The 22,228-nt window shown below is 36.6% G+C and overlaps 3 protein-coding genes across 3 annotated transcripts; 2 read left to right on the top strand and 1 right to left on the bottom strand.

Annotated features, from left to right (window-relative positions):
* LOC18767705 (hypoxanthine-guanine phosphoribosyltransferase) lies at positions 9,214-11,716 on the top strand. Its single transcript, XM_007200525.2, has 3 exons — positions 9,214-9,678; positions 9,770-9,934; positions 11,449-11,716. Exons 1-3 carry the CDS (start codon positions 9,379-9,381, stop codon positions 11,545-11,547), a joined length of 564 nt encoding a protein of 187 aa, XP_007200587.1. The 5' UTR covers positions 9,214-9,378; the 3' UTR covers positions 11,548-11,716.
* On the top strand, positions 12,857-20,716 carry LOC18766740 (DEAD-box ATP-dependent RNA helicase 39). The gene is made up of 9 exons (XM_007201130.2): positions 12,857-13,575; positions 14,112-14,207; positions 14,288-14,476; positions 14,571-14,711; positions 15,852-15,992; positions 17,651-17,793; positions 19,232-19,361; positions 19,485-19,533; positions 20,094-20,716. Exons 1-9 carry the CDS (start codon positions 13,030-13,032, stop codon positions 20,564-20,566), a joined length of 1,908 nt encoding a protein of 635 aa, XP_007201192.1. The 5' UTR covers positions 12,857-13,029; the 3' UTR covers positions 20,567-20,716.
* Positions 21,014-21,382, bottom strand: LOC18768852. The gene has a single exon (XM_007201616.1). The coding sequence runs from the start codon at positions 21,380-21,382 to the stop codon at positions 21,014-21,016; it is 369 nt and encodes a 122-aa protein (XP_007201678.1).

Raw genomic sequence — 22,228 nt, 5'->3', positions numbered from 1 at the left:
CTTATCATTTGCAGATTATTCACGTGGCCTAGCCTTGGATTTCTTCATCCCAGTGGTGGTCCACTCCTTCCAATATTAAATAAGGTAGCCAATGATGAAATAAAGTCCCCTGGTATAAAATAGTGGCTTCCTCTTTTACCCATGCAAGACAAGGTGTCGAAGGCGTCGTTCACGTTGGAGAGGCCGAGTGCTGAAAGCATCGCACGTGCCGAGTAATGCCGAGGTGTCGAACATATCGCTCGCACCGAATAACGACGAGGTGCCGAATGGTAACAACATTGTATTGAATTTGCTAAAGGATGCACTGCCAAAGGGTGCTGAATGACACTTTATTTTATGACAATGGGTGGTGTTCAACACCTGCAATTGGCTCTTTGAGGTGAACCACGTGAACTTCCATTTGCATTGAAATGGTGGCTTGCTCTCTGGCCATGCAAACCATGTAAAGTAATATCCTTGGTTGGCATCTTCCCAATTGAAATTCTTCAAGGTGACCTAACGGTAGGCTGCTTTTGCAAATATGTCTTCTGTATGCTGGTGCCTTCAAACCCCAGGGTGTCTTCGACACAAATGGTGCTAAACGGTAAGCCAAAATATGATGCTGGAAAGGGTGCCGAGGGCACTAAAGGAAGGGAAGAACATAAGCTTTTTGTGTTGATTCCCACTGGAGCTGGGCTTCGGTGACCTTGGCTGGGGCTGAGGTGAGTAGTTTTCGAAGCCTTCATCATCTTCCGCGTGGGCCTTGCCATTCGGTAAGGCCTTTTGAAATTCCTTTATGTGCTGCTTTTTTTTGTCTTCGGCAAGTGGGCTGATCCCACGGGTGTGTGCAGATTTGGAAGCCGGGCTGCGTGGGTCACGGCTTGATTTTGTTCTAAAAGTTATCGGGCCTTGCGCATGAGTAATTAGCTTGGGAAGGGTCAGTGGAGCTGGGCTCATTGATTTCCTTCAAGACGTTTGGTGATTTGGCACAAAACTTCAGAGCTCGAGCCCGGATTCGGAAGTTGTGGGAGGTGCCATTTGTTCTCAGATCAGTAGGTGCCCAAATTTGTTTTTGCTCAACTCTTGCCGAACAGAAGGGTGGATTGGAAATTTTTTCTTGAGGCCACGGAAAATATTGAGGTTTTCAGCAAGGATGGATTTGTACCATCCATGCGATGGGCTCATTCACGTTCTGCAATTGTCCTACCGATCGGTAAGCCATCAATAAGTTTTGGGTGCTTTGAGAGGTTGTGGTAGAGAGAGTTTTTTTACATTCAAGTCCCCTTGTCTTGAGCTTGTCGTTCAGGAGGTATGGAAACCTGTTTGCTTGTTAATCCAGTAAGTCTGCCACGGTAGGATTGTCCAAGTGCCCCACACCAATTTTGAGTTTGACTTCGTATTGGAGAGAAGATGCTACAGTGTGGCGTACAAAGGCTGGTCTTGAGTGTATAGGCACCTTATCATGTTTAGCTTGCCAATTACCCAAAGTGGGCGTTCTTATGAGTTAGGTCTGCGCCCACAAGATGGGTATTTGGTTATTCACCGATTGTAAAATATGCTAAAATAATACGAGATAGGAAGAGGAATTTTATCATTTGGAAAGCATGGTGCCGAACCATAGATATAGAAGTCAGGTGGGTATGTCAATATATTAATAAAATATGCATCTCCTAAGAATTAAATAATAATAGGGAGATAAGAAATATTGCACTTATCTCTTGGAGGTGAATCACGTGGCTTTCCCTTTGGATTGAATTGGTGGGTTGTCCCTTTGGCCATGCAAAGTGGTGCTTTTTGGTGAATTGGAATATTTGGCGACCTTCAAATTGAAACTACTGAAAGTGACCGAAAGGTGAGTTGCTTCAGCAAATAGATGACTTCGGCATATTGGTGCCTTCAAACTCCAGGGTGTCTTTGGCACAGATGGTGCTAAATGGTAAGTTACAAGGTGATGATTGAAGGGTGCCGAAGGGCACTAGAGGAAGGGAAGAACGACAGAAGCTTCTTGTGTCGTTCCCACAGACGGCGCCAAACTGTTGATGCTCCAAAAGGTTAGGCCAAGGTTGAGTCCAACTTAGTGATGAGGTGTGATGGATGATGGATGAAGGTGAGGATCTTCACCAAGTGTGTAAGGATTTTGGCAAACGATAAACATATAAAAGACAAGATATACGTGGTTCACCCGAATGATGGGCTACGTCCACGGAGAAAGATGTTCTCATTATGATAATGTTTGTTTACATTTGTACAAGGGGATTAGACCCAAATATAAAGATAACAAGTGAGAAGCCCAGTCCAGTGATGGATCCAGAAGAGAGAGTCCAAGGCCGAAGGGTCTAAATCCAAGACCCGGATCCCCTTCTAAGGAAAGAGCAGTCTTCTCTTATAGGTGAGGGGGAGTCTCCATCTCTTGTAGTTTTCCGATGTGGGACTCCTCTTGCTTTGCTTAGAGTTGTGATTTGTGGTAATACTTCTTTGGCTAAGGTGATGACGTCTCAAAGCATGGCACTCGAATGATCTAGCCTAGCTAGTTGCTCGGTCAGTTATGGTACAAACAGGATTAACACTACGTTTTCAGCAGGGGTGGGAATGGTCCACTTTTCTCCTGTAATTCAAACTAAAACTGAAAATATGAAATTGAATAAATTGCACAGATGCTCCTTATGCGTCTTGTGGTTTGTGTCCATAGTATATATATGTTCAATTGAGTCCTCTGTGTGCACCGCGTGTAAGAATAAAAAGGTCATTTCAATCAAGCAAATGAAATAAAATTTGATACGAATTAAAATACTAAGGCCAAAATATATTTTAATTTGAATACGTTTTTTTTTTCATTTTAAATTTGAATACTTAAGTATATGTAGATTATGAGCGGAGGTACATACTACTTTAAGGTCTTGTGACGGTCTTTTTATTTTATTTTTTCTCTCGTCAACATTAGCAAAGAAAGTACATGTAGATTATGAGCGGAGGTACACCTTGTGCGTTTGTTGTTGCTAGTGAACTCTTCCATATTGGGATTAACCCCTTGTGGTTATTGTCAAGGGCGGAAAGATGAATTTATATTGGGGTGGGCTAATTTTATTTTTTTTTCTTCTTTTTATGGTTTCTTCTTCAAATATTCTAGTGAAAATGTATAAGTCAAACAAGTTCATTCATTTTTTAACATTAATACAAATAAGTACATATAAAATAGACACACACGAAATGTATATATTGCAAGCATCACACAAATATTTACGGTAATGAAAATAGAAGAAAATAATAAGTATATTCAAATTAGTAAGAATGACCTCATTTATAATCCAAGAGAAAATAAGGTATATACATGAGGAACTTTTTTTGGGTTCATGAGATCTTGATCGTGCTCATTTCTAAAATAAATTAAAATTCATCTTATTTGCTTATATAAGTTGAACTAAGCTTTTAATTTTGTAGAAAGGGATGGGTTAATATTTGTGGGAATAGGGAAAGTTTATTCAAATTTGTACAAGGTCTTTGTCTTTTTCCCAATCTCACACTGGACTATAGCCCCTTATAGCCTAAGTGTAGATTTGCTAGTGGTATTAACCCTATTTGATTATTTATATTTATATTTATATTGGTCTTTGTAACTGACGATCTTTAACTTTGAATTATAAATGCAATTTATTATATTTCTATCATAAAGTACTTTTGACTAACTACTAGTTGCTTTGCAATATTCCCCTTAATTGACTAGTTTTTTAGTCTTTATAATTAACTCATTAAGTTAATCTGAAAAAATATATTACAGGTCTTAAATTTAAGGAATAATATGTGCAAGAGCCCATTAACTAAATTAGTTTAGTTTCTAGTTTGCATTTTCTCGCACAATACTTGTATTATATAGGAATGTACTTTTTTTTTTTTTTATAAAAAAAACTTTCGATTTCTGTACATATTTGAAAGATTCGATAAAATACACATATTTTTAAAATCAAACGTACATTACACGTATTATATGTTGAAGAATATAAAGACTCATATAGGAAACTTGACTAAATAAATTACAATTATAATAAGTAGTTCCACTCCTAATAACACCGAGGCCTTTTGTGATAAAATCACACACCCCACACTTATTGGGCTTTGTAGGTATATGTTAAATTTCATAGAGATCGATCATCGGCCCACTACTAGCATCATTGATATTGTCCCTAACTTAACCACCTACAAAGCCGAATAGGTATGAAGTTTTATCACAAAAGGCCTAGGTTATTTTATTTAGTCAAGTTTTCGATGTGGGACTCTATATTCTTCAATACGCCCCCTCACATGGGACCACCACATAGTGGGCCATACGTGGAGCCAAGTCCACATCCAAGTCAATCATTCTATTAGTAGTAAAACCATTCATTATATTTTGTATTTTATTTAGTCAAATTTCCGATGTGGAGCTTATATTCTTCAACATTATACACATACGTACATATTCTTCACGTTTAATAGACGTGTTTTTTACAAAATTTTCACTAATACAGAAAAAATTCATGTATTATACATGTAACACCTCGTCTCAAATTTTATATTAATTTAATTTTACTTTGTGTGAATTACATTTTTGCCCTTGGGGTATGGGTATTTTGGTCACTTTTTGTTCGGGAATGGTTTTGAGAAATCGAGTGGCACCATTGCGTAGAGCTCAACGGTACGAGTTCGTTGATATAACCATTATTTTGTACATTTTTATTATCTTTCTCTTAGATTCTTGCTATTTTCTTGAATGAGTTTAGTCTTTTTTTTACTTAGCTTTGTGTTTTACTAGGTTTGAAGAGTAAAGATGGAAAAGCAAGTAAAATGTCCAATTTTGGGATTGAAATATGATGTGCAATCCTAGGAGCAGAATTTTTTGTGCAGATCAATCAACTTGACATAATATACTGTACTTCCTCATAGGAAAGCGAACCAAATATTGAGCCTTATATCGTTGGAAAGATACTGATGTTAACTTTCTGTAAAATTTGGCGGTTTGTGATTTGGACGTGTGTGGAGAGAGTTGTGGCCGTTTTAGTACAAACAGTTCGGGCAAAATGTATTCTGCGGGTTTTGCCGACTTTGCCTGGGTTTTCGAAAGCAACTAATAAGAGTGAGGCTCTTCGAAATCAAATGGGTATCTACGGTGGTGTGAGAGTTTGTCTTCTTAAAATTAAAAAAAGATAATTGCTATATATATTTAGAACTAATTATCCTGGTTATATATATAGTTTTATGTACTAATAAATATTTATATCATATTATATATATATATATATATAGAGCTTCTATTGAGGGATCTCTCAAATAAACTTATTTGAGGGATACTGCTTGTAGGGCCCACTCTGGATTGTATTTCACTAATACAAACCGTCTATTTTGTAGATACTCATTCAAAGATCATCTCTACAAAAAATCACTTGAATCCGATATCATTTGACCATTCAATTGAGTTATTGAAATTTTAGTACTTTCTTGAAGCACCGTGTTCATTGATTTTGTATGACACAATTGGATATTGAAACAGTTTCCAATTTGTCTAATTTTTTGTAAAGATAATCTATGAATGAAGACCTAAAAAATAAATGGTTTGGATTATTGGAAAAAAAAATTGTAGGGTACCCTAAAGAGCGTCCCTCAAATAAAATTATTTGAGGGATCCTTCAATAGAAGGGGACTGCATATATTAATTATTTTATTATATATATGTATACATATATATCTTATTCTATTATATATATGTATATATTAGTAAAATAGTTCTTGATAATGTGGTTAGGTGTCAAAGAAAAAAAATGTTAAGTAGCAAGGCTATGATTACTAGCTTGGTCAACTCACCAAGAAGAATGTTAGAATAGGATTGGAGGTAGGATTGGAGGAATTGAAGGAGTCACAACGTGTCTTATAAGACATTATTCTTTATCTGCAAGACTACATTAATATCTATATACATTACTGGGATAGTAAGTATATAAACCGTCAGTACACCATCCAATAGGAAAAATGAGTAGTTGCCGACTTATTTTTTGTATATATCTAGGTGATTAGTTGCACAACAAATGAACAAAGAAAGCGAGAGAGAAATAGAGGTAGAGAGAAGTAGAATTGTTAAAAAAAAGAGTGGGAGATTGAGTTTGTGAATGCGGTGAAAAATTGGGAAACACCTTACATTTCAAGCCAAAGCTTTGGTGTTAAGGTAGGGGTTTCTTGGTGACCTTTTACAAAGATTGATTTAATTAACTTTTGTGAGCATTATATTATGCATGGTATTACAGTTTGGTTAACATTCCTTATTATTGGGTGTTTACTTGTTAATTAATTATTTGATCAATGCTGGTGGGATTATATTTTGATATGTGAGATAAATGAAAGGCATAATTATATCATGTTAAGGAAATTGGTTGGAGTTCTGGGTTGGAAAGATACTAATGGAAAAAGAGGGTAATGAAAATGATCTTTTGTGCAGTTGAGTCTAATTCTTGACAGGTACCAGATCTCAGGGATCCTATAGTGTACATAGTTTTTATTGGGTGATGCGGGATTGGCGACAGGGAGTTAGACAATATGACTAAAAAAAGGGGAATTGTGGCATGATTGAAATGAGTGTTAGTTCATATGAACGGGTATTTTGGATCAAGTGGTATAAGCATGGTATGGGACGTGCAGGTCTGCTTGTCCAATTATATGAATTAACGGGAGTAGATGAAGAACATTCATGCATTATTATTACTAATGTGATATTTGGTTGTGTGATTGTATGTCACTTATAATTTAATTATATCAATTTACTGTGAAAATGTTGATGTCCCTACTGACCTATCTTGTGATGATTTTGGCATATCTATAGAATGTATTGTGTACATAGCTTGTGGATGAATAATGAGCTACTCTTTTAGTAAAACTCTTAAGTAGTTATAAATTGTAAAATAATGTACAAATTTTAAGATTTCAGATGTTGTTGTTTCTGCTTAATATTATATGTGAAATATTATTTTATTTATTTAAGTGTTTCTTCACATTTTAGTTATAGTTTTTATTAAATTCTATAATTAATGTGTGAATCAAGTCTTAACCCAAGGTTACGTAAATCCGTAAGTTGGGGGGTGACATGTGGCGACCATAATAGGGAATATTTGACGAGGAAGATGGAAGGCCTTTTCAATTTTCAAGAAGCTTCGTGTAATATGTCGTAACCTGAGGAAGAGGGTAGGGTGGGGCTAGAATGGGTGGGTGGAACAGGAAGGGGTGGGTTGTGGGGAAGAAGAGGGTGGGGTTGAGTTCTTTTTTATTCGAAAATACAAATATGTATTTAACTTTGGGTATACTAGTGATTTGCCCCCTGAACTTATACCTAATTTTCGATTGACCCTCTATACTTTTTGTTTTTAATAGAAAATTAAGGATATGAACTTCTTTTTTTGGCCAATTTCCCCCCTACCGTCTAAATTCTTAACATTTCATCCAATTTTTAGTTAAATCATTTTTTTTAAAAAAATTTTGAAAAAATTGAAGAAAAAGAGTAAACCTAATGCTAACCCCTTCCATCTCCTCCCTTTCTCCTCCCATTCCCCCATAACCACCATCCTTTACTCCCAAACCAATCCCCCACCCCCACACCCTTCAACCCATAGAACCCTCCCTCCTCCTCTCGCTTTATGTTCTTACACCCACAGACTCATCACCACCATTCCCCAACAAACCTTCCTCCCTTTCCACCTTAGCCTTGGTCTAGGGTCTCTTGTCATCATCACCCCATTCTCCCATGACCATCCCTCCCCCACAAACCCACAAACCCTAGCCAGCAACACAAACCCAGAAACCCAGAAAAAAAAGAAAATTGACAACCAAAAAAAAAAAAAAAAGAAAAGAAAAATCCCAGCTCAAATAGAAAAATCCCCATCTATATCTCCTTCAGCAACCTTAAACCCGAAAACCCCAGCCGAAATCCATCCCTACGCGAGATCCATTCCAAGCCCCAGCCGAAACCCATCCCCAACCCTTGCCTCCAAGTCCCACGATTTTGGGTTTAGCCGAAGGAGCAGAAGCAAGGGAGAGATAGAAGCAAAGAAAAGAAAGAAAAAGAAAACGAAAGAGAGAGAGATACAGAGAAGAAGACATAGACATAGGGAAGAGAAAAGAAGAAGAAGAAGGAGAAGAGAGAGAGTTTTCAGTTTTTATTTTATGACTATTATTTCATTTTTAACATAAAAATGACTATTTTACCCTCATATTTAACGGCAAATTAGATGAAATGTTACGGATTTAGACGGCAGAGGGGAAATTGGCGGAAAAAAAAATAATCATATCCTTAATTTTCTATAAAAATAAAAAAAAAGGATAGGGGGTTAATTGAAAGTGAAGTACAAGTTCAGAGGGCAAATCATTAGTGTACCTTTTAACTTTTATATTTTTTCAATGTTATGTTTTTCTTATTGTTTCTTATTGATTTATTTTACTCAAAATTACAAGTTTATCTTCATATTTAACGGAAAATTAGATGAAATTCACAAAACATAATGGCAAGGGCTAAATTGGCCATTTTAATTAATTTGGGCATTAAATTGGCAGACTTTTTATTTCGAGGGGTTAAGTTCAATTGGGGTCCTAGTTCAGGGGGTGTATGGCAATTTACTCAATTTAAAAAGTAAAAGAAAAAAGATATTTTAAAGTAATTTTTTCTCAGCCATTGGATTAAATCCAATGGTGGGTGATCATAAGTTTCTTGGACCAGACGAGACTGATCAACCATAACCCACTAATTTTCTGTTGAGTGCAAGTGAATATTAAAACCTACTAGCCTTTTAGCACGTGCTTTTGTGCCTGCGAGAGGCTTTTTAAAAAAACTTTAGTTTATTTTGGAATTTAAAAAGATAATGGGTAATTGTGTTCCATAAAAATAGGATCAATTATCTGATTTTTCTTTTAATTTTAAATTTTCTAATATGAAAAAGTGTGAATTTATCATATTATCATAATTTAATTAATAATTTCAATTCTTAATGTTTGTATTAACCAATGATATTTTCTGATATTTTAACTGTTTTACAATTCTCTGCTTTTTGCTTTAGGGTTATGCTAGGGAGACTAATTTTAGATATCAACTTGTGTGCCAACTCTCTAATAGAGGTGGAGCCCACCAATACAATAGGTCCCACACTCTATTAGAGAGTTGATACACAAGTTTGTATCTAAAGTTGATTTCCCCAGCATTTTCCTTTGCTTTATATATTAAAACTTAGGTAGAAAATAATCATATTATTTGATAGTAGTACTCACACAAACAGCCTACCATATCCAAATATACGACGTCGTTTATCTCCTAAAACCCCCCATTAAACCCCCAAAATCTGAAAAAGTCTGGAGGGTAGAGAGGGCACAAAAAAAAAAAAAAAAACAACTTAAAAAATGTCCTTGGACTCTCACATAGAGAGTGTTCTGTGGACCCCGGACCAAATCGCCGCCCGAGTCTCCGAGCTCGCCGCCCAGATCTCCGCCGACCACTCCCCTCTCTCCGAGCCCCTCGTCCTCGTCGGCGTCGCCACCGGTGCTTTTCTCTTCCTCGCCGACTTGGCCAGGAGCCTCCGCCTCCCCGTCACCGTCGATTTTATCCGCGCCGAATCCTACGGCTCCGGGACTGTCTCCAATGGGTCCCCCAGGATTTCCTCCGACTTGAAGCTTGACGTATCCGGCCGCCACGTGGTCCTGGTACGATGTTACCGTACTTTGCAATTTCTAGTTGTATAATCGCTTGCATGTTCTTTAAAGCTTGAAAATGACGCCGTTTCGTTTCTTTTAGGTTGAGGACATCGTGGATTCGGGAAGCACAATTGCCTGCTTGATTGCACACTTGGAAGCAAAAGGTGCTTCCTCTGTGTCAGTCTGCGCTTTCCTTGATAAACCATCTAGACGAAAGGTTCATTTTCAGCTCCTTAGCAAGGGAAAATTCTACCGAGGTTTCGAGGCATGTATCTTTCTTTTGTTTTCTCCCTATCTTTTTATTAAATTTTGTGTGTATGTTTGTGCCTGCGCTTGTTTTACCTTTGCTGTTTTGTGAATGTGAAAAATATTTTAGAGGAACCTCAATTCAACCGTCTATTGATTCCATCTTTTGATAAATGATTAGTCTGACTGCTTGGTGGAAATGTTTCAGATTGTTGTGCAGATTCTTATATTAAACAAAATTCCACTTTGAATTGTTTGGCAGACAATTTTTTATTTTCATGAAACAATTTTTTATTTTCATCTCACATAAAGGCTTGTTGATTGCTTGGCTGTAATGATCTTATTCTCTTCCCTTTGTTGATTGCTTGGTTGTTCTGATTTGTTATTTAAAATTTTATATTTACTTGACTTCTTATATGCGCAAAAGTAAATAGTAGATGATTACTGTACCTTCGTGTAAGTGAAATTTGTTCTTGATGAGGTAAGTTGCACCTTCTTCTCTACAATGCAAATAAATATCTCCTCATTTAATTTATAATTTAGAAATCTTTATTTGGTCTAGGATCTCTTTCCATTGACAGTAAATGATATACTGTAATAGTTAGCGAGTCTGTCTGTCTCGCAGCAAGCACAGGGACCTTCATCTTCTTCTCAAAAAATAGGGGCCTTTCATCTTTTCCCCCACTATTCAGTTTAGACATATGCCTTTTTCTATAGTTTGTAGTAGGAAGAGAAAAACTCTTTTATTTTTTATTTTTTCAACTTGGGGTATATTTAAGGGTAGTTTGGGAAGAAAGTGGGGTTTTCTTAGAAATTGTGAAAATTTAAATTAGAAGTTAGGGTGAACTTAGAACATGGGGTGAACAAAGAGAAGTGTGGGGTTTAAATAGAAAATCTCTTTATGTATATGTATCAAGGTAATGTCTGCTTGCAGGATATTTGATGTGTTCTGTTGCCAGATTGTTAATATGGCATTACAAACAAGAATCTGCCCGAATAATGGTCCAGCCCAGATTGATAGTGTGATAACATAACATCTCAAAACATGTTTTGAGATTTTCCTATGTGTAAGGAAAAACGATTTGTCTATTTCCAAAGTAAGAGGGGAATGGACATATTCTTGAAAGAGATTCCAATAACTGTTTTACGTCTTTGAGTGTGCGCATGGCGCTTTAAGCCTTTGATTATCTTGACGAAAATCCGATTGTTGTTAGTGCATCAAAGCTATATCAGCTGTTGGATCAGTATTATTAGTTTATCGGGTATATGTAGAGTCATTCTTTACTAAGATACTTATTTCAGCCATGAAATCATGAATAAGCGACTGTGATGATGTGTGATGATATGTTCCTCTGCAGAACTCTTGAACTGCTCTCAGAGAGAATTTATTTGAAAGTAATGTGTTATTTGCAAGCCATCAGGCATGGCCCTTGTGTGTTGTTCATTGTCTTTATAAGTCTTGAGTTTTGTTTTGCTTCGCTTTGGAAACTCACTCAAAAGCAATCAAAATTGTCTGTTTATTTGTTTTTGCAGTGTCCAGATTACTTTGTTGTGGGCTATGGAATGGACTTTGCTGAACTTTACAGGAACTTGCCTTATGTTGGTGTTTTGAAGCCTGAGCATTATAAATGATATGATTTGCTAGCCACCGTGAAGAAAACATTGTACTGTTAGCAATAGGAGATAAAATGGAGATGGGTGGACTTACGTTCCAGCATGTAACTTTAGATGATGTTTGAAATTACTGTAGCATGTTTACTGAATATAATTCACCATTTTAGACTCCATTCTTTCCCACCCATAATTTGATACCTGTTGTTTCTTCCTAACCTTCATGTTTCAGTAACTTGCTGCACCGAGGAGACCCTTTTTCCTCCTTATTGAAGGCACATTCCTTGTTGAAAACACCACCCACGAACTTTAAATTTCATGAATTAACTGAAAGCACCCACCCAAACTTGTCAAAAACTCCCTTTGGTAATTGCCCACCCACTTTACTATTTTGATGATCAAATACGAGAGTTTTATTGCCTTCTCCAATCTAAAAGAAACCCTCAAATTGTGAAAGCTTCCCCAACTTGTGAAATCCCCCATGGTGAACGGAGATCATGATTGACCGACCACGGTGACATAGCTCCATCTCTCTAACACTCTTAAGAGAGTGTCTTGCTCATGTCTACCAGGCACTTGAGAGGATGCAACAAATTTAGAGGGTACAACCGTGAGTGATATCACCAAGTACCATTGCCGAGGCAAAACAAGAAACTCCAGTATTTGGCGGAAGCTAGTGAATATTTTAATGTTTTCAATTGCTGACTACTGAACAGGTACACATTGTTCATTGACCCGAGGGGTGGGGGTGTGATGTATCGAACGAACTCACGAACTGATCAATATTAAATTTGTTAAAATTGATGGAAAATGAGAAGTTATCAAACCATTCCTCATTTGGGGCACTAAAGAGACGATTTACTGTTGCCATTCTTAAAAAATAAGCTTTTTTCTATCAACTTGTGTGATTTTAGGCCTTTAGTGGTTAGGGTTTCCTTTGTTCAACAATGGAGGGGAGAGAAATAAATTTCAATTTGTTCAATAGTCATTTTATGTTAGGGCAAATTAGTCTTTTTCATAGTAACAATCGAAAGCAAAAAGTCATACTTAGTCTCCGTAAGTATATTTCTGTCAATTTAATTTTAGTTGATATAGTTTTAAACCCTCACAATTCAAGCTCACAATTCAAAGACACGTTATAAATTTGGGCAAATTCCGTCCAAAATGCCCATCCACGTTAGTGACACATCCTTACTCCATCACGAAATTGAACAAAAATTGAATGGTTTCTTAAATTGCGGATATCAAATTACAAATGGTCCAATTGTTAGAATTAAAACCACATAGACAAAAGTGAAAATTCCGATAAATTACAGGGACCAAAACTGGTTTTTTTCCAAAACTTAGCGGAGGGGCTCGAGTGGCTCGACTCGTTTGCCCGGGTTATCATCGGGGGACTATGATGGGGTTTTATCACAAACTCAGACATAAACCGCACAGATAAGAAAATACACCCTCCATCATTTCTGAGAAACTGAAAAATTACATTGCAAGGAAAAAGCCATGGGAGGAGTAGCAAGGACCCTTCTCACTTTCTCTCTCTCCTCAAACCTCCTCTCTCTATCACGCCTCCCAGCAGCCAAACGCTTCTCTCTCATAAAACTGCCAAAAACCACCGGGGTTTTAACAGGGTTTAGGCCTCTTTGCACCGCCACAACCACAACCATTTCTATCCCCGAAAGTGCCATTGAAGCTGAAGAACAAGAAACCCAACCCTTGAAGCACTCATTGCTTCTTGAGAAGCTGAGACTCAGGCACCTCAAAAGCTCTGCTAAACCACAAACAAGCGCAAATCCAAATGGGCCTGCCCAGAGACAGAGTGAGGATGGGTTGGGAAAGCCAGAGAATAAGAAGAAGAGGGAGGTTGAGAATTTTGGGGGATTGGGTCTGACTGAGGAAGTCTTGGCGGCTGTGAGAGAGATGGGTATTGAGGCTCCTACTGAAATTCAGTGTATTGGAATCCCAGCTGTGCTGGAAGGGAAAACTGTGGTCTTGGGTTCTCATACCGGGTCTGGCAAGACTCTGGCCTACATGTTGCCTCTTGCCCAGGTACTTTTTCTTTGATTTTTCTTTTAAATAAACTGTCTTGGATTACTTTTTACTATGTGGGTCAGTTAAACTTTTGAATTTGGTGTTTTCTTCAGATGTAAAGCTCGAGAATTTGGATAAGTTATGTTGAAACATTGATTTGATTGTGTTTTCTACCACCTTGTATGCCACATTTGTGTAGGTTTTAAAATGTGATGTACTGAGCCACATGTGCTTTCTTGGCATCCACCTTCTTTCCAAAATCCGTTTTTTCTTATCCAGTTTATTGGGATTATTTTGGTTACTTAGATTTTTCTCTACTTGCTCACAGTTTCACCAATTTTTAGAAGCACTCCAAATACATTCTAATAGATTATGTTATTTATCAAAACAAAATAAAAAAAATGTTATTTTTCAAGAAAAAAAGGAAATCATGTGAGAGTATGATACATTATATTGATGCTGTCCACTCTTATTTTGAAAGAAAGCAGAATATTGATGCGAATGTTACAACTAGAATTAATCAGAGGAATGCTTTACTCTGTTGATTTTTGTAGCTGTTGAGAAGGGACGAGGCAGAAAATGGGATTCAAATGAAGCCCAGGCGTCCTCGAGCGGTTGTGCTATGCCCCACAAGGGAGCTATCTGAGCAGGTTCTTATATAATTTATTTAGAATTGGAACCACCCCCTATGGACTCTGCATTTTCTATTGACATTAGGTGGGTTTTTTAGGTCTTTCGTGTTTCCAAGTTTGTCAGTCATCATGCAAGATTCAGGTCTACTATGGTAAGCGGTGGAGGTCGGTTGAGACCCCAGGAGGATTCATTGAATAACCCAATTGAAATGGTAGTCGGGACCCCTGGTAGGGTTCTTCAACATATTGAGGATGGCAACTTGGTTTATGGTGACATCAAATATGTGGTATGTGAAAATGTTTATCTATTTAGTTCTTTGATATAAACCACACTCTAGTGAGTTGTTGTTCCAGTTTGTGATGTTGGTAATCTCTTAGTAGGTGTTGGATGAGGCAGACACCATGTTTGATCGTGGTTTTGGTCCAGACATTCGCAAGTTTCTTGTCCCCTTAAAACATCGTGCATCAAAACCTGATGGTCAAGGGTTCCAAACTGTTTTGGTCTCTGCAACAATGACAAAGGTGTGCTGACTTGCATTTCCATTTTATTTAATACATAAGAAGCTAAAATTATAATCAGGGGCTATAGAGACCAATTGAAAGTGAAGCGTTCCTTTCCCACAGTCACCAATCAGGGGCTATGAATGAGCCTAGTAAGCTTTGTTCGTGAATATGTAATGAGTCTCTCTCTCACTCTCTCTCTCTCTCTCCCCAAACCCCATGCCCCCCAGGCCGCTGTGGCCATAATAAGAGTAATGATTGTTCATGCTTCCAGAATTGATTTTGTTTTATATAACTTTGATTTTTACATTTGCAATAGTATTAAAGTTGATGTAGCACATCATGCCTCGTGTTCACTCATATTGTAATATAATCTAGAATTTGTCTTCTAATTTGCGTATGATATACTTAGGTTTTCCAAACACAATATCAAGAAAATTGACATAGGAGGGTTAATTTCTTTTACATGAATATGTACGTGTTCTCTTTTGGAATTGCTCACGCAGGGATAGATTTTCTTAATTTGATAACAAGGGAATTGTCATACGAAGGGTAAAAGTCTGTACATGAATATGAAAGCATTTCTTTGGGCTTGTTTGGGTAGGGACAGATATCCATGAGCTATTTTTAGAAATACCCAAAAGCCTGCCTCTATGATTTTCAATAATTTTTGTATATTTCCAATAATTTTCCATTAGACTCAGAGATGTGTTAAGAAAATGCCTTCACTACGATTCTTGGTATTGAATGACTTGTTGAAAAAATAATAGCAATATCCTTTATGCATAGCAAATGCAGAGAGCAGATTATACGTCTAAATTTCCCTAGAGTTCTCCAACTTGATTATATAAGTTACACCATTAGAATTGAAGGAGCAAACTGTGAAAGACATGGATTCTAATGAGATATCCAATTCATTAAATAATTTCCTAACAATGCTGGTTGCACAATTAATCGTAGCTGAACATCCATACGGGGAGGGGTGATCAATTTCCTGATTGATACATGGAACCTTTAAAGAAGATGTCATCCACTCTACATACCTAAATCAACCCAGAAGTTGCTTTAGAAAATGTTATTTAACTTTGACAATTGTAAGCTAGCCAATTTCTTATGCTGAAATTGTCTTCGATGAAGACTTGACCTCGTGAGATTTTGCAGGCGGTGCAAACCCTGATTGATGAGGAGTTTCAAGGAATATTGCATTTGCGCACATCCTCACTGCATAAAAAGATTGCATCTGCTCGACACGATTTCATTAAGCTTTCAGGTTCCGAGAACAAGCTGGAAGCATTGTTACAGGTCTAATTCTGTGATGCCCTTTCTCTTTTTCATTCTTCACTTATCAACTGGTGGTTATGTCTCTTGACAAGAATAATTTGAAAATAGAGTATGTAATTAATCTCATGAAGAGTATCTTCCATTTACAGTTCATACTATTTGTATGTAGGTTAACTTAAAACCATTGGGATGCATGGAAGTCTTTGTTTAATTTGCTCAATATAGATATGAAAATTTCAGTCAAGAAGCAAATCTTTACTTTGACAAAGTTATAGGAGTAAAGAAATGCAATCTAAGAAATGATCCATTTCATGCTGTTTTGATTTTACTGACATGATAAGTGTACTTTGCAATTGGTTGCGTGCATCCTTAGCGATTAGTTAATAAATATGTTGGGGGCGCCTAGTATTAAAAAGTCAACAGATAAACCCGAAGGTTAACGCAAACATGATAGCTGTATATTTCACTACTAATGGTGAATGCTCTCTGCCATTGGAGATACAAGCCCCTACAAAAAGTCGTAAGCTTTTGATTTAGATGTATAGAGAGTTTGAATAGTTGAAGTTTTATTGTGAACTATGCCCAGTTGCATAGTATTGTGAACTATGCCCAGTTGCATAGTCCTGCTGGATAAGATTGTTGATGAGAGAGACCAATTTAAGTGGCAATTCCGGGATCTTGTGATAATTAGTTATAAGTTTAAGGTTTTCGGAGGGAAGAAGAGAGGTTTAGCAATAGGAGATGTGCTGTTCTGGAAATCCTTTGGGTGGAGAGGAATAGAATAATCTTAGAAGGTGTAAAGGGGAGGATGTGCACTATTTATGAGACAGAGTTGCTTTGTGGTCTTCTTTGCAGGCTTACCTTTCCTCTGAGTTTAAGGGCTGGTCTTTTCATTCTCTTTATTTCGACTTGATTGTTATTTTAAAGGGTTTATATGTATATTCCTTGATGAACATATTGGTGGAACTTCAATTTCTGAAAATACAGCTGTTTCTTCCTCAGTAAGAACACAGCATCGCAGCTGAATTTTTTTTGGAATGGCATAGAAAAGAATTTGCTGGTTAACAATGAAGTAAATTTATAAGTTATTAAAAGTCATAATTATATATTTTTTTGAGACCATTTATAGATTGGTAGTATTGAGGGTTGAAGCTGAATTATCAAGTAACATTTTAAATCATATAACTGCGTGACAATCCAAGATTTATATTTTAATCTGTAAAGTTTATAGGGTTATTTAAAATGTTTTTATATGTATTTTTCTGATGAACAAATGTATGGAACTTAAGGTTTCTAAACTACATATGTTTCTTCCACTTTAGAAAATAGAAGTTTTTCGTCTTTTAAAATGCATCTGTTTCTTCTACATAAGGAACATAACATAGTGCCTGAATGCTCTGAATGGCATAGAGAATAATTTGTTGGTTAGAAAGGAAGTTAGAAGTACATATTGGCATATCACGGCATTGAAATTAAAGACATTTTACGGTATCTATGCAGTTAATCTAACTCAATTGTTTCTAAAAGAAGCCTGGAATTTTATATGGGTATTGATCTGTATTCTTTTAATCCTGGCTTAAGTACCCATGACTTAATGTAGCTTTTCTTCATGATAGCGTGTCTCTGTATTGTAGCAGTCTATCAATAAAGCACTAGTGTAAATTTTATGGTGAACACAGGTTCTTGAGCCAAGTTTGGCAAAGGGAAATAGAGTGATGGTGTTCTGTAACACATTAAGTTCCAGCCGTGCTGTGGATCACTTTCTCAATGAAAATCAGATCTCGACTGTGAATTACCATGGTGAGGTGCCAGCAGAACAAAGGTGAGACAATAAAAGATATTACCTCTCATACTCTTTCACTTGTAATGTCTGCATGTTTCCACTTCAGATAGAGTCCATAGTATCATATCTTTTTCTGCTACAATTTTTGTATAAGAGGTGCCAATTCATGCATTACAAGTTTTAGTTTAAGGTCTCAGATCCTAGTAAAAGAGGTTTGGTATCTACACTGCATAGTTGTTAGTTTAGCTTGAGGTTCGCAGAATGTGTTCATACCTTCTGTATTTTCAAGGTCTCATTTACTTTTTCTGGCCTCTTGCAATGGAAAGATGTACAAAGTGATACTGACAGGATTGTTTTGTTTGTATTATGGGCAGCTGGATTTCTTTCTTGTGATGACATGAGATATCTGTGTCTCAATATTAATCAAATTCTTTTTGTGATGACGACTTATTTTCTGTGATTTGGACCATATTTCATATATAGCTATAACAGAGGTTTTTTTCTTGACTAGACTTAAGAATTAAATGCACATTTGTCTGTTGCAACGGTTGAATGGCTTCTTCTTTTCTTTTTGTTTTTTTGGTGTCAAGTGAATGGTTCATACTGAATTCAAGCCACACTGGTTTTGCTTTGCTATAAAGCCTGTTATACTTTCTTGAGTTTGAGTTTCTTCTGCATGCCATTGGCTGAAATTGTTGGCTTCACAGCACCGGTTGTTAAACTTATTAATTTGACTGCGATGTCAAATGGAGAAGGAAAATATTTACCAATATCGTCTGGTCTTTGGCACACTGTTTGCATGTAAGGGATGAGAACTATGAAGCTTGGATGTATAGTAAGGACACCGTAACACATACATATACAGCAGCTGATTGAAATCGAAGTAGTCTATTTTACTATTTTCTGTGTAGGCCAAGGGTTGGTAATTAGATTTTATATACATTTTATTTTCATTCAGTAAGGGAGGAGTATTTATCAATATCAATTGGAATAATTCTGTAATTGCACTGTAGTTTTCCCTATTTATATTGAGAATACGATGTTACAATTGTAGTTGTCATAAATTTCAGCTTTAGTTTTCTTTTAATTTCCTCCATTCTTTCCCTGTTCTATGTTAGAAGCATATATATAATATATAGCTTGCTAGAGAGTTTGGCAATATTAGATGATGCAGGACTGTGAATCTGAAACATTGATTAGGTTGATTCTTGCCTGAATATTTGGTCCAGATTCAGTCTGGAAAAATGACCTTTACCATATGGTTATACATATACAGTAATGTTCTCTTGTTAGACAATGTCTAGCAAGAGAAATTAATATAGAAAATTACTGAACAGGGACCTTCAGTCACTTTGTATGAATTGATCATTTCAACAGTTATTGGTCTTGTTGTTCTACTACACTTCAACCAACGTACATCACTAGTGTTCAATTTTAGTGCTTAGCCTGACTGCATTCTTTTAACACTGCAACACAGGGTTGAAAACCTCAAAAAGTTTAAGAGTGACGATGGAGATTGCCCCACATTAGTCTGCACAGACCTGGCTGCAAGGGGACTGGACTTGGATGTAGACCACGTTATCATGTTTGATTTTCCCTTGAACTCTGTAAGCATGAGATATCAGCTTTGTTTTTCAGTATCTACTAATTTGACATTGTATTAAAGACTTCTTTTTCTTTCCTTTTTATACTTTGGAGCTTAAACTTTTACCTCTCTTTGGGCTTTTTAGATTGACTACCTTCATCGTACTGGAAGAACTGCTCGTATGGGTGCAAAAGGTATACATGTATTTTCTACTTGCACTTCTGAAAAAGATATTGTTTCCTTACTTTTTTCATTGGTGAAGTTTGTAAGAGTTAACGGGAATGCTTCATGTGTGCTCGACTTCACCGACTCTTTTGCACTGTTTGTTTTTTTAAATTTTTTTTATCAATTCCATGCAACAGATTTTGATGGACAAGATATTGCAGGGAAGATAAGATATCTTTAATATTATGATGTTGAATAAATAAAAAACAAAGAAACTATTGAAAGTATTCCATGGTAAGATTAATTTTCACTTTGCATAAAACAGCAAAAAGGAAAATGAAAGAAAAAAAAGACACTTATGTAAAGTGAGCCTTTTGTAATGTTACACCTTTTCTGTAGTATTCATTTGTCCCTTTGCTGACTATCTTTATACTCGATGACGGGACGATTCTATGGAGTGATTCTCATAGTTTGTGATAACCATTTTCTTTTTGTTGTTGGTATTGTACAGCAGGTCTTAATTGTGTCAAAGTATACTCTTATGTTTTCTTGTAACAATTGCAAAATTAAGATAATTCTTGCAATACAGGGAAAGTGACAAGTTTGGTTGCGAAGAAGAATCTTATGTTGGCGAATCGAATTGAGGAGGCAATAAAGAAGAATGAAAGCTTAGAATCGCTCAGTGTAGATAGTGTCCGGAGGGACATTGCCCGTTCCCGAATTGCTCCACTGAAAGGAAACTTGGTAAGAGTCTCAAATCAGAAAAATAAGAGCAGGTCAGCATCTGCTCCTGCAAAATTCGGAAAAGCATCTTTTCAGGCATCAAAGTCGGTAAAGCCTTCCAATGCAAGCACCTCAAGAAAAGCTTCTTCCAGTGCAAGCAGCTCGAGAAAAGGTTCTTCCAGTCCAAGCAACTCAAGAAAAGCTCCTTCCAGTGGGAAGAGGCAACCAGAAAGCAGAAGATCGAGTGTAGTTAAATCAACAGCTTCGAAGTTAAGCGTTGTTGGGTTTAGGGGACGGGCTTCTTGGTCTGACAAGAGAGAATCAGTGGCGTCCAGCTGATTGTAGTCGAACTTTTGGATCAAGTTTGCAATTAATTGCCCTTTTCAGAGTTGCCCCTCTATAAAATGTGCATATTAAAATGTTTTGTAATATTAAATCTTTAATGCTTTAATTTGCAAAAGAAAAGAAAAAAAAATGATATTCTTCTTATGTACTTTGGTGATGGTTTTTTTTTTTTTTTTTTTTTTTTTTCAATTCCATCAAATTATGTACTTTGGTGAATAAAATTTGCTATGTAGTTAAATAAATAGCATCAGATGATTTTAATCTTGTGAAGAGGCATTGATTTGAAGAAAGGAAAAGGAAAAGAAAACTTGTGAAAGAAGGCATTGATATGTCATTCAAATTGAAGCCTAAAGAAATTCCAGTACACTGTGAATATCCTGAATTGGCAGACAGATTTCTATGAACCAGAGATGTAAGTTGTGGTCGCCGTTTTGTTCTTGTTTACTTCCAGGTTAAACGAGGAGTTTTGTCAGGCTTGACAATGTTCCCATCAGAGTCGTAGATTATGACACCAGAAAAATCTGGTAGCTGACACTTACCACCCATGAGTATGTTCTTCTGCCAGACCGAGTCTTCTAGCTCACCACTATTAGTATCCTCCATGCCTGCATCATAGTTTCCGGGTTGAATGTGTTCAATAACAGGATCATCTTCGAAAAAATCAGTGCAAGCATTCCAATGACGACGCCATTTACGCGAATGGGATGCACACATGAGCAATGCCATGGCACAAAATGCAAGGGTCATGGCGGCCAGGCCGACTTGAAATGCGCTTGGTACAGGGTGTGTCAAAAGAAGATGGCGAGCCATGATGAATTTGAAGATGGAGATGGACTTATGGTCTCACAGTTTTATATAGTTTCAGAATTGCCTACTAGGAGTAGTTGAAATTGGAGGATTTGTTAGGATTTATATATTGTGTGGTTTTGGTAATCTTTGACCTCCACTGGTTCCGTAGTGATTGTTTGCCTTTTTCCTTGATCGTTAGTTGGCATTTTGGTGAGTTTGGGTAACAACTTCATCCACCAAAAGTACTAAAAACATTAAGAGAGAATACTTGCATTTTTTTTTAAAAATTTTTTTTGAAGTAATCTTTTGCAGCAAGAAAATTTTTATATGAACTATATAACAGAAAAGAAGATACCTTTTAAACTAGCTTAATTTGATTTCTTGATTTACCTTGTCTTTCAGAGTTTCTTCAGGCTTCTCTTCATTCTACGTTGTTCACATTCAACCATTCTCACAAGCCATTCAGGATTTCTATTGGAGCGCACAAGATATCCCTCCCACTCCTGGAGTATTGAATCTTTAGAATCTATAGAGCTATCATACTTAGGGATGACAAAAATCCCCGTTGGGTCAGGTTCCCATTGGGTCCCCCCGGCCCTACGGGAGGAGATTTCAGGGGAAAAAAACATGAGCGGTACAGGGATTCCCAAATTTTAAAAATCTCCGGTCAGTGATGGACCGGGATGGTATTGTTATCCCCATCCCCGAACTGGCCCGACAAGTCATATTTATTTTGAATTAATAAATATAATATAATATAACATAACAGGTAAAAATAATAAATATTTTTGTTACAACGTATGACAATTTCTTTTAATATTTAATCTTGGGATCTGATTTTGGTTTTTGGGTTTATCACGAGTTTTT

This window comes from Prunus persica, chromosome G8 (genome assembly GCF_000346465.2).
Source record: "Prunus persica cultivar Lovell chromosome G8, Prunus_persica_NCBIv2, whole genome shotgun sequence".
NCBI lineage: Eukaryota > Viridiplantae > Streptophyta > Magnoliopsida > Rosales > Rosaceae > Prunus > Prunus persica.
Note: the sequence above shows the minus strand (reverse complement) of the source record. Positions and strands in the feature narration are given on the sequence as shown.

Bases quoted from the DNA above. Each gene is read 5' to 3' on its own strand.
- LOC18767705 (XM_007200525.2), top strand. From the start codon at position 9,379: ATGTCCTTGGACTCTCACATAGAGAGTGTTCTGTGGACCCCGGACCAA. The intron at 9,679-9,769 runs GTACGATGTTAC...CGTTTCTTTTAG, and splicing joins CCGGCCGCCACGTGGTCCTG to GTTGAGGACATCGTGGATTC. The intron at 9,935-11,448 runs GCATGTATCTTT...TTGTTTTTGCAG, and splicing joins AATTCTACCGAGGTTTCGAG to TGTCCAGATTACTTTGTTGT.
- LOC18766740 (XM_007201130.2), top strand. From the start codon at position 13,030: ATGGGAGGAGTAGCAAGGACCCTTCTCACTTTCTCTCTCTCCTCAAAC. The intron at 14,712-15,851 runs GTGTGCTGACTT...GAGATTTTGCAG, and splicing joins TCTCTGCAACAATGACAAAG to GCGGTGCAAACCCTGATTGA. The intron at 19,534-20,093 runs GTATACATGTAT...CTTGCAATACAG, and splicing joins TGCTCGTATGGGTGCAAAAG to GGAAAGTGACAAGTTTGGTT.
- LOC18768852 (XM_007201616.1), bottom strand. From the start codon at position 21,382: ATGGCTCGCCATCTTCTTTTGACACACCCTGTACCAAGCGCATTTCAA.